Here is a 12,328-nt window from a genome sequence, read left to right on the forward strand (position 1 = left end):
ACAAACAAAACATGATGAATAGGTTTTCCAAAATGGTTTACACCATACTTCTTTCTCAAACTGGTTTTTCAAAATCAGTAACACTGGTTTTTCATACAACACTCATACTACCAAGTTACATGGGTAAAAAAACAAGTGACGAAAGTAAATTAAAGAAGCTACTCACCGGATATTCCAAAACCAAGTATTATAGACACCTGCAACCAGAAGCATAACTAGCATTAATTTAAAAGAAGGAAACATGGTGATCATTAGCTGTGAGAGTAACATTTTGATTGCATAGGAAACTCACCACTCAAAATAGATGAACATACAGCTAGCTAAACTCACCAGTTCGATGCATGCTTTGAAGCCTTCATTTGCAGCATCATCGATCAAAACCCCTTTTATCTGGATTGAACTGAGCAAATACACATCCTCTAGATCAGATAAATTCAACTGAAAATATATTCACAATATTATAACATTCAGTACACAAATGGATATCAAAGTCAAAAACTAAACAGATGTGAATATTACAATGAAAGGTAAGAAAACATTCAAAGAAAGAGCATAGGAAACAAATAAAGTGAGAGAAACCCAAAAAACCCAGGTTGGGATTATACCTGAAATGTGTGAATACTCAAACCCAGAAGCTGAAAACTCAGAAAGCCCAACTTTACATCACCCAACGCAAACCCATCTGCCTCCACTCTTCAAACAATCGACGAAACAATCGCAAATTAGAGCTTCTTCTTCATCATCCCTTTATCCCTTATTGATCATCCCTCCAGTCACCGTTGGGTTGACGACAAAATCGAAGAACACAAAGAGGAATAAGAGAGTTTAAGAGAAGGGAGGTGCATAGACGAGAAGAGAAGAGAGAGAGAAAGAGGAGAGGAAGAAGAGAGTTTAAGAGAAGGGAGGCGCAGAGAAGAGAAGAGAAGAGAAGAGAGAGAGAAAGAGGAGAGGCGCAGAGAAGAGAGTTTAGGTATTTTAGTTTTACGGTTTTTTTTTCAATAAAAAAATTATATGTACCAATTAGATGCTGACACGTGGCAATTTTTTTTATCTCGGGCCTGAACGGGCTTTCGGGTCAGGACCGAACCCGAACCCGAACCGAAATAAAAGCATTCGGGCCGGTCTATGGCCCGAACCGAACATCTCTCATTTTGGACCGGCCCGGTTGAGACCGATCGGGCTTTTAGGTCGGTTTTTCCTGGTTTTTGGGCCCGAACGCCCAGCTCTACTAGCCACAATTCCCTGTAAGCTTACAGTACGTTGTGAGTCTTGTGACTTATCAGAGGAAAGAAAAAGAGAATATCCCTGAGATAATTGAAGAATTGTTGGTGGCATGGACAATATCCCTGCAATTTCTTAAGAGCCACGAGGCCCACGACATCTATTATTGGAAGACTGCAAGCAAAAAGAGAGATGTGACAAAGAGAAAAGCAACAAAATGCAAATTTCTAGACTGACCGACTTGAGTAAAGAAATATGCAATGTTGGTGAGTGGAGTTTGACATAATGGCAATTCGATCAGCTTTGGATTTCAATGTTAATAATGAAACTAATGCTTTGGATTCCATAGAGAAACTACGAGTCCAAGGTCGCGTAGCAACTCTAATATTAGTTGCTTCTCTGCAGTTGATCAAGATTGACCGCCATACATTTCTTTGTTTTTGAGTTTACTTCTATGTAAGATTGTGTTATTAGCTTCCATGTAGCTTTCCAGTTGATTATTTTGCACAATTCAATTTATTAAAGTGCAAGATTGCTGTATCATGTGCTGCAAGATTGTTATATGTATTACACTCGATGAATGAATATTTGTTAGTACACGGGTTGTTTCGTTTTAGCTTAAGAGTCATTATCTCAAGTACCTTCCAATCTGCTGCTCTTTTGCCTCTACATACCCTATCTGATACCATTTTTTTGTTTAAAACGACCTGGTAACTTAACAGTTTCCACCCGATAACTGAGTTAATCAATGGGGAGAGTTCAAGAATAGAGCCTCAATATTTGGAAGGAATGATCAATAGAGGTAGTGCTAGTACGAGTTGCAACCTGCTGCTAACTGGTTAGGTTGAGTATCAGATCAGGTCAGTTTATATGCGCTGCAATACCATAAGATCTCTAGCTGTTCCTTTTTGTAATGAATAACTTCATTAAAAGATGGAAAATTGTGGTCACTAGATTTATAGCCCGCTCTTTGCCGCGGTGTACGTTTGTGATTGAAGCTGAAGAATAGTTGATTACTTGATTGATGCAACTCTCTTTACACATACATCACAAGTCTCACTTCCTTAGTAACTTTATGCCACATTGTGAACTAGATGATTAGATGTTAGAACCAGAAATTTCCAAAAACTCAAATGCAGCAGAGTAAGAATCGAAATGTAGGATTCTAGGAGTGTGATCAGGACCCACCAATTGTGTTTTAGTATAGAGCCAATAATTCATGCCCCCTATCTACCTTTCAATGTGGTCCATGAATTAAGTGGAAAAATAAAGGCACAAACTTTGCTCTACTGGATGGCAATTGCTTCTGAGAAATCATGGAAGGTAGAACAAATTAAAATACCTCAGATGCCATTATTGGGATCACAATGGAAGAAGATGAAAAAGAACATACTATGCTTGCCAGCATTAGATTCATATAGTGACAGTTTTTTTTCTTTTAAAATTTTTCCTTTACCCTTTGATCTTTCTGTTCCTTCTGTTGTTATAACATAAACAGTGTTCTTGTTTTACAGTCAGGATGTTGTAATCCTCCAACTGCTTGTGGCTACAACTATGTGAACCCAAATCTGTGGATAAACCCAGTAAACCCTTCAGCAGACCAAGACTGTTTGCTGTGGAATAATGACCAAATCATACTGTGCTACAATTGCAACTCTTGCAGGGCTGGTTTACTAGGCAACTTGAGAAAAGAATGGAGAAGAGCCAATCTGATCCTCATCGTGGCGGTGGTGATTCTCATCTGGGTCTATGTAGTTGCCTGCAGCGCCTTCAAGAATGCGCAAACAGAGGAGCGCTCTTCCGCCGTTACAAGCAGGGATGGGTGTGACTTCAGCCATGTTGCCAAACACAGCTCAAGCATGGGGCACCTAGGTCTAACCAAGGGGCCTTATCCTGTTGGTGATTTATTTGTCTTTGTCATCAGTAGCATTTTGTAGCGTATATATTGCCTTGTTCTTTATTTTTCTATGAAATGGACAGAAAGCGCAAATGTGAGAATAGAATCTCATTCCTCAGCTTTTTCCACCAGAACTGGTATCAGATGCTTCTGCTTCAATGGTGCTTGTGGCTTCTTGGATTAATATACTGTTTTGAGTATTATATTGTTACACCTGCTGCTGCACACTTTCTGATGCACCGACATTACCGACTACAGAGACCGACTTTCACAATATCAAGGATGAATCAACTCAATCAAGTCTCAAATAATTATGTTTATGGTGTGATCATATAAACAATGGACAATAAAACAAAGGTGCTCAATATTATTAGTTTCGTTGTAATAGAAGCACTTGTTATAGTGCTTCCCAGAAACACACTTGTTAAGTTCTTCCTACCGGATGAGGGAGTGCATATTGCTTATCTAATCTTTTCCCTTCCTCGAGCTATTCACTATTACTAGCCTTCATGCTTGTGCTTTCGAGCGTTCGAGCGTGCAGAAGTGAGCAGACTTTCGAAAAAGGAGGAAAAAAACTTCAGGAGAATATCATGGTACTCAAGATCCTAACTTGAGAATAAGACAACATATATATTCCATTTACATACTTTATACCCATTATACTTATAGTGCTCCAACACCATAATTCAATCTCGTTTCAACACCATGCCAAATAAGCAAATTAAAGACCATAACATTCCAGAAATGCTCAGTTTTATAGGCTGGATATATTTCTCCTTGCAAGTACGTAGCCCAAATCAAGAATAGTATGACAAAATGAGTACATTCTACTGTTCTAGGCTCTGAAGAAAGAGAGAATTGTTTGGGAAATACTACAAGTGAGCTCAATCGCAACCTGAAAAAAAATATCGGACAACATTAGACAAATAAGAAAATGAACAGCAACTACTTAGTAAAATATGAAATTGATAGAAGAAACATGAAAGAAAATAGCACCCTGAAAAAAAATACTATAGGGAGCTCAATTGCAACCTGAAAAAAATAGCTGACAACATAAGAAAAATAAGAAAAAAGGATCAGCAACTACTTAGTAAAATGTGAAACTGATAGAAGAAAACATGAAAGAAGTAAGTTCGTTTCATTTTTTTCGCGTTCAGCTATGTTTCATACCTGCCATTGTAAAATATAGAGTAAAATCTGGAAGAGATCCCAATATCAAATATATTGTCAAAGAAGAGATCATACGTACCATTCTACCAATAGAAGAGATCCTAATATCAAATAAACTGTCAAGGAAGAGGTCACAACTGAGTCTAAAAGCAGAGATATGATGAGTGCTAGTTCAGCTTTAACGTTGTAAGTGGCACTTACTTTGACAACTTGCAGTTGGTTGAATGCACAATTATGGTTATCATCTGACCAAGAGCTGAATTCTCCAATAACAACTCCAGTTTGTTGCCTATTCTCGACAAAGGTGAAAGAAGTCTCAACAGTATCAGAATATGAAACTCACTTAAATTGCATTTAAGTCGCAATAGAACAAAATGAAAACTGATAGGGATAAAGGGCAGTTGAAATTGTAAGAACACTTGAGACTCAACCAAAAATTGTAAGCACAAACTATGAACAGATTGAGAAACAATATTTCCCTTTCTTTAAAATAAAAATAAAAAATTAAATAACTCACACACTTTTACATGTGTCCCTATTTAATCCATAACCTGATTCATATTAGTAAAGATGCAAACCAAAAAACATCACCTAATGGTTCAACCAAAAAACCCATTGAAGAATGAGGAGACAGCCAATAAAGACATCAATCTATCATGTTCCTAAATTTCAATTTTGATGTGTATCTAAACTTGTAACACTTGTATGTCTATAATGCATTAAAAATTAACCTGCATAGAACCTCAGAGTGAGATACCGAAGCACAGAACTGAACGTACACATTGCCAACCTAAATGGAGTGGAAATACATATATCTGTCATCCCTGCTATTCCATGAGGACAAATATGTGGAGTCATAAATCATAGTATAATCACCATCGTTCCAATTTGCAAACCACCACATCAAGTCGATCAACACCTAAATTGAACACACCTATAATTTAATCAGTAGAAAGCTCTACATATAAAAAGGTGAGCAACATTCCACTTCAAAACCCAGAATTAGATGGAATTAACAGCCTTCACTTCAAAATTGCTGCCGACAATTCCAAGCCTTAGCAGCAAAAAATAAAATAAAAATTGATTGATCAAGAACAGACGGGCACATTCAATGCAAGTGATCAAGAACAACAATCAGATTAAGAATCACACATCTAACACAAAGGCTACAACATAGAACATCAAATTCCATCAACAGTACACATTGCACATACATTATCTATTACAAAAACAACACTTTGTTGTGTCATGTCCAAAATAATAAATGCTTCAATTGTTTTAGTTTGTAGGTTCGAAATCAGAGTCTGGAGTACAAAAGATAATAAACATGAAACAGAAAATGAAAGAATTAGAATACAACTGAGAAATAAAACATTGAGGACATCAGGTAAAGATTCAAGGCGAAAGAAATATAAAATTGGTAGTTGTAGACTGCTGAGTTTACTAACAGTGTAGCAAGTGTAAAATCTCAAAAACACAATGCTAATTGTTTCCTCGAGACTAACACTACTAACTAAAATTGAAACATAATTGGATCAAATGTTTAGGAAAATTTGGAAAATTTTCTCTTACTTTTTACCATCACATACCAAATGAGATCAGTTTTACATTCTTTTTTGAAACCTTGTATTCATTCAACTGTGAATTTCATGCCTAGAAACCACTGAAAAATAAACGAACTATTAGTATGAATGTCTCAGCACATCAAGAAATACAATCAAATCCCAGGTGGACTAAAGGCCATCTAAAATTGTAAGTTCTTAATCCTTCAACAGTTCAACTGAGTCAGACTTTTCTCAACATTAATCTAATGCTATCAAATTTACTGTAAGGATTAGGATAACATATGCAAGAAAAAAAAGGACAGTTTGTCCATGCCTTTAGGATTCGAAAGAAAGAACGAAAGCTATGATTATGTTATCAACCAAAGGTGTGCACAGTTTCAAGTTTTGTTATTCCAAGATAACTTCAATTCCCTGCAGTCTGAAGTCATCTATGAAATTAGAAACTTTATCAGAAAATCCTCCAATTTCAAGCACAGTTCCGTTTCCCTTAGCACAAAATGTAACACACTGTACTCCAAAAGAAAAACAATCAATAACTTAATGTCCTTTATCGAAAGAAGCAAACAAAGAAGAAGAAAAATTAACAGAAGGGCATTACATACTGAAGAAAATCAAACAACCGCAAAACTGAGATCCCCTTGGTCAATCAGAGTAAAATAATACTGACATCCAACATCCAACATCTTAAAAAAAGCTTGATTATGATTTCAATTTGAACATACAAAGGAGCTGTAATATACCAGGTATTCGAAGGAGCTATATATGAGAGCTCGCTGTTCATCAAGCTGGTTATTGAATAGAACAACTGACTGGTACCCAAATCTGCAAAACAAAAAAGAGAGAACATCTACATTACTGAGCATAAATACAATTATATGAATTCCATTCCAAATTTGCTTAAACATGTTACTGAAGTGGTAGTTTCATATAAGTAAAAACCAAGAAAATAATTACAAAGGAATGCTTACTTGCAAGAAAACCGCACAATTCATCTTTTCTCCTTTCCAAATTGGACGTATCAAAATTTAAGATCTACAGAAATTGAGATACTAAACAACAAAGCATTAATCGTATCAGTGAGGATATCTGATTTACACAGATGTAGAAGACTCCAAAGCTATTCTTTGCAAAAGAAAGAACAAAACCAACTAAGAGTCTCCATCCATGCCACAAATCAGGGGTTTAGCAAATCGCAATACAAACAATATGGGAAACAGAACTCATGATGACGGTCACCCATCAAACATGGACTAAACCTCAGATACGCATCAGTAGATCACCATCTTAAATCTACTTTGAGCTTCATGAAAAGAACCTGTATAGTAAACATTTTATTTTCCTGAAATATTGTTCTATATCAACTGTAATACAATGGAAAACTCATAGCATTTAATAAATTAATATCAACTGAAACCCTTCATACTTCCAAACAGGCTTGAACCTTTTTGCTAGCCAAGTCGCCATACCCTACATACGCGCACATTGATTTGGATCGTTTTCTAAAAGCTGGATGTCCTGAATTTGATGTGTGCACCGCCATTATGATTTGTATACAATTAATACAAATTTTAGTACATGCAGTAGGTAAAAGAGGGGCTAGTGATGCTGCAACATGTATTTTATATATGCTGCAGTGATCACATGCATATAAGCAATCAAAGATAGATAGTACAGTAATACATAGAACTACAGAGAGGAAGTGACCAAACATAACTATAAAGTGGGACATACATGATATAAAGCTGACCTCATCCTTGAAAGATCTAAACAGACTATAATATCAGCAAAAGAATCTGCTTCCGGTGCTTAGAATTGGAACCTTGTGTATAGCACTATCAAAGTCGTAGTAGTTCGTATATAAAGAGGTTCAATGAAATTACACTTTTTTTCCATCAAATTGTATTGTATAACTGAGCTTAGCATTACATGCTTCTGCCATTCGTCTGGAAAAGAACCAAGGAAAACATATATGAATACACTTAAGATTAAACTGAAAACATGCAATCACCTAACAGTAAGCATACATTCTTAGTAATATAAAACACAAAATTATGCTCTACAACTATGAAGTTTGCCGAAATAAAGTCAAGCCATCCAAAAATTTGCATTAAGATTTAAGATTACTGTACCATAAGATTACAGTATTTGTAAGAGAACAGAACTTTCAAAAAGCCAAAGAGCTGACACATATGCAAGACTGTAATTGTTACCAATGCTCCTCAATCCGCTGCATAACCGTGTCCTTGTCGCCAGTCAATTTAAACCCATTTTTCTTCAAATAAAGCTTACATTACTCCACTTCCTGTTTCTCAATCTATTTATCCGCCACCAAACAATGAAAGAATTTTTATCAATACACCATTAAATTGAACATATTCCATAATTTTGCTGTTACTGATGGTATACGTAGGACATTTCAAAAGATCTATATATATATATATATATATATATGTATGCAATGGGCAGCTTGTGTTCTCTCTGTGAAATTGCTCAAAAAGATAAATGCACTGTTTAAAAAAGTAACATTTCAAAAGATAATGCCCGGTCATTATCAGAAAGATAATATTGTCTTCGATTTACACATACCATCACTGATTTTGTTTAACTGGTATGCGCTTAGTTATTTTCATCTTCTTTCTGATGCATCTTAATCTTTACAAACATAAATTGTAGTTGTTGACCTCTAGCATCTAAAATATTGTAAAAGAATGTTTAGATACTCAAACTAACCTCACGTGTGCTAAGTTCAAAGCAAAGTGATAGAAAAGTAAGAGCTTACACATAGATCAGGTCTTGCATCTAATCAAGGGAAAAGCCAATCTCATCAAGCAAGATATGACAGTGAGCTGGCCTGCAAGTTGGCTGTTTACAGAGAGCAAAGCAAAAGGTTAGGTTTAATACTAAAAGGGACATCAGAAACTTAAATAGGGGATAAAATAAAACCTGATCATTCCCCTCTACAGATCATTTTTATTTAAACCTTTGTCTTCTCATCCTAGGCAAAACATCCTATGCATCTTTCTGTAGAAGAAGTTCCATCTCTTGAGCCTATGACGTTCACATAAACAAACACCACTTTCTTGTGAGAAAAATTAGATTACAGAAGAATTCTGAAAACAACTTCTTTTTAGAAATAAATGGACACAGATGTATGAGATGACCTCATAATAAATGGACACTCACAGCTGCATTACACTCGTTTAAAATGATCACTGGCTGCAATTCCCTCTATTCTTGCCAACAGGCTCCACACCCCAAACCTAAACACATCACCGAAACATCAAACCAAAAGCCAAACTCAATAAATAAAAACTCAGTTGATTACTTTTATCAGACCAAGATGTTAAATTTCTCAATTTCGATAGAACCCAATCAAAGTTTGTATCTTCCAAGAAAAATTGAGTCAATTAATCTTCCAATTCCTGCGGCCAACACCCAAATTCAAAACTAAACAACCAAATCGAAAAAAACTTCGTTATCAAATTCATCAATTTCCAAACAGAGAACGTATATAACTGAAAAGAGGAGCAGTGTTTATGAAAAATGCACAAATTGAAGGAGAGGTGATGTCAGAAGATGAAGATTCAGAGCAGAATGGAGATAGCGAAGCTTCTCCGCCTATGAGACTGGTATTGGCCCAGACAGCAGATGGAGTAAAAAATGAGGCCACATTTCACTGTTCTTTTACATCTCGCCCTTTAGCGTAACTATTATTAGTTTTTTTTTTTTTTTTTTTTTTTTTTTTGTTAGAGTATCACGACGTTATCCTCACAGGTTTTCAGGCCCAAAGACTAATCCGTGCCGAGGGATCATGTCAGAACGTTTCCTCTCTTCTGGCCACCAAGAATTCGAACCTAGGTATGAGGGTTCCACGCCTAGACTCTTACCAACTCGATCACATGTGGTGGTTACTATATGATAGTCTTAAACGAGTTAAACGACTCCCGCCCTGTAAAAGAACGATCTGAAACTATATGAGAAATTGTTCAATGTATTGTAGCCCGTTTCTTGAATGTTGAATGCACAAGTAGTTGAATGTCTAATTTGATGCCATCAACAACATCCATCTGTCCATTTATTATTTGGGAACCAAAGTCTGGACCGCTTGATCATTGATGAAGTATGTGTACTCTGGTGATATAAGTGACCAAGATAAGAAGCAAAAGCAGAAATAGCATGCAGGGGTTTCAGTTACTTCTGGCAAAATAGTTATTGAGGTTCCCACTGGGGCTAAATAGTGATAAAGATGTGTCAATGGAGACATAGTAATGCTGCTTCATTATAAACACACCTCCAGCCACACTCACTTAGAAAGATGATGGACCATTGACTGTGTATATTCTTCTAACTTGGATAACAATCATGTGCTGGTACATTATGGTGTTTCAGCTTAGGGTTAGGCATGATGAATTAATCAGAAAGAACAGGACAAAAAGAGCCACAATAGTACAACATGGAAAATCCATATATAATGTCAAATCTCACTGTAGAGATTCATCAACAACTACAACATTACAGTATCAGAGAGTAGAGAAAGATGGGTGGTATTCCATGGACTGCGGAAGAGGATCAGTTGCTGAGGAAGTGCATAGAGAAGAATGGAGAAGGCAAATGGCATCAAATTCCTCACTTAGCCGGTAATTAACTTGAGTTATGTTAATTAATCTGTTTTCTGCACTACTAGCTTGTATGTATTTTGGAGACTAGGAAAAGATTGATCAATGACATGGTTAAGGTTCGAAATCAGGTCTAAACAGGTGCCGTAAGAGCTGCAGGCTTCGATGGCTAAACTACCTTCGGCCAAACATCAAGAGAGGGAGCTTTGAACAAGAGGAAGTTGAACTCATCATCAAGCTCCAAAGGCTCCTGGGAAACAAGCAAGTTCATCTCAAACTCACATATATAGCTCTCTTTCAGTTGACATTTTGTCTTGAAATGTTACTATCGACCAGTGCTCCTTGAACACACACTTTTCACTCTTTCAATTAACTAAACAGTGCTACAAATACTTCTGATGATCTGAAACTCTGAAACCGCTTTTGACAGTTTTTGAAGTACCAAATACACTAACAAATATAACACACCCAGGTGAACTTTATTTGCTTTTAAATTTTCAGGTGGTCATTAGTTGCAGCTAGGCTTCCAGGAAGGACCGGTAATGATGTGAAGAACTATTGGAATTGCCACTTGAGCAAGAAGCTAAATGCTCAAGAACCTCATGATGATCATCAGAAGATAAATCATGCAAGTAATGTACAAGTCATCAGACCCCAACCTTCAAAATATGCCAGCTCAAACTCAAAGAGGCCAATGATAAGTAGTACTCTTGAGGATCAGCCTTGCCAAGCCTTGGAGGAAAGCAACAGATCATCAAAGGCAATCCTGTGCAGTATTGATAGAGACCAGGGGCAGATCGGTCAGATAGTTGAGAGAGAGGATAGCAACAATCCATGTGTAAAGGAAGAACAGGAAGGGAACAATGACTTCATTGGTGATTTCGGGATGGTAGACCTTGATCAATTTGAACAAGTTATTGAGCAATATGATCAAGAGGTCAACAACAACAACAACAAATGGGAGTGGGATGACTCCATCTTGGACATGGATCTTTGGATTTCTGACTCTTCATAAATAGTTATGAAAGTGATTTTATTCTTAGGTGTCTACTAGTCATTAGTAAGATTATGATGCGTGATTCTGTAATCAAAATAATGTTCATGTATCTTGTAGTAGACTAATGTCGAATTGCCATTTCTTTGCATTGCAATGGTGATAGTGTCTACTGCCTAGCAAAATTGAAACTAGTAACCCGATAGTACTCTAATTAGATTCTAAAATTTAATCAATATCTCGTTATTACATTATCGATAATAAATCAATCAATGATTAATTGAAAAGAATCTGATTAAAGTATTATTAGAATGTTTATCTATGCGGCACCATAAGACCGAAACTTAACATCCTTTGCTTTCATAAAAATCAAATTGCTTTCACCCATTTATCACACTTTAAAGTGAGATAGTCTCTCTTTCTTTTGTTCAGCAAATGGAGTCACTGAGCCAAAAACACCATACTACTAGCAGAAGAGGTTTTGGAAATGAAAACTGAATATTTTTACTTTTATACCTCAAAATATTAAATAACTTCATAAATTTCTCCAATGTTTTCTATCTCTATTAATTTATCTTTATTTATTAATTAACCCAGAAGGATTATAGAATGGTTAAATTTTTAAACTACCTATAATATCTTCTATAAGGATTTAAGAAATCACGGGTATAATGGACAACTTAACTGTTAGTTTTTTTATTTTTTAAATTCAATCATTTTTTTGGAGAGAAAAAAGTGGGAGAGATAAGATCATAAGAGTGATTAGTTAAACCAGTAAATTGAAAATAAGAAATAAAATATAAAAAAAAGAGGAAAAATAGCATATTGACAGTAGTGCGGGTCAAAAAGGTTGTCGGGATATAAC

At 35.9% G+C, this 12,328-nt stretch overlaps 1 protein-coding gene, 2 non-coding genes and 1 pseudogene across 3 annotated transcripts; 2 read left to right on the top strand and 2 right to left on the bottom strand.

The window, feature by feature from the left end:
- Nucleotides 1-2,485: 2,485 nt before the first annotated feature.
- On the top strand, nt 2,486-3,329 carry LOC101301692 (annotated as a pseudogene).
- Nucleotides 3,330-5,171: 1,842 nt separating this feature from the next.
- Nucleotides 5,172-7,564, bottom strand: LOC101301982. The gene is made up of 3 exons (XR_184845.1): nt 6,822-7,564; nt 6,594-6,675; nt 5,172-5,207 (listed from the first exon to the last, which is right to left on the bottom strand). It is a non-coding gene; the product is annotated as an uncharacterized LOC101301982 (transcript).
- A 19-nt stretch (nt 7,565-7,583) lies between these two features.
- Nucleotides 7,584-9,535, bottom strand: LOC101302175. Its single transcript, XR_184846.1, has 5 exons — nt 9,037-9,535; nt 8,797-8,901; nt 8,633-8,715; nt 8,064-8,167; nt 7,584-7,796 (listed from the first exon to the last, which is right to left on the bottom strand). It is a non-coding gene; the product is annotated as an uncharacterized LOC101302175 (transcript).
- An 854-nt stretch (nt 9,536-10,389) lies between these two features.
- LOC101302370 (transcription factor MYB113-like) lies at nt 10,390-11,606 on the top strand. The gene is made up of 3 exons (XM_004302074.1): nt 10,390-10,490; nt 10,601-10,730; nt 10,971-11,606. Exons 1-3 carry the CDS (start codon nt 10,391-10,393, stop codon nt 11,482-11,484), a joined length of 744 nt encoding a protein of 247 aa, XP_004302122.1. The 5' UTR covers nt 10,390; the 3' UTR covers nt 11,485-11,606.
- The last annotated feature ends 722 nt before the right edge of the window (nt 11,607-12,328 follow it).

This window comes from Fragaria vesca, linkage group LG6 (assembly GCF_000184155.1).
Source record: "Fragaria vesca subsp. vesca linkage group LG6, FraVesHawaii_1.0, whole genome shotgun sequence".
NCBI classification, from domain to species: Eukaryota; Viridiplantae; Streptophyta; class Magnoliopsida; order Rosales; family Rosaceae; genus Fragaria; species Fragaria vesca.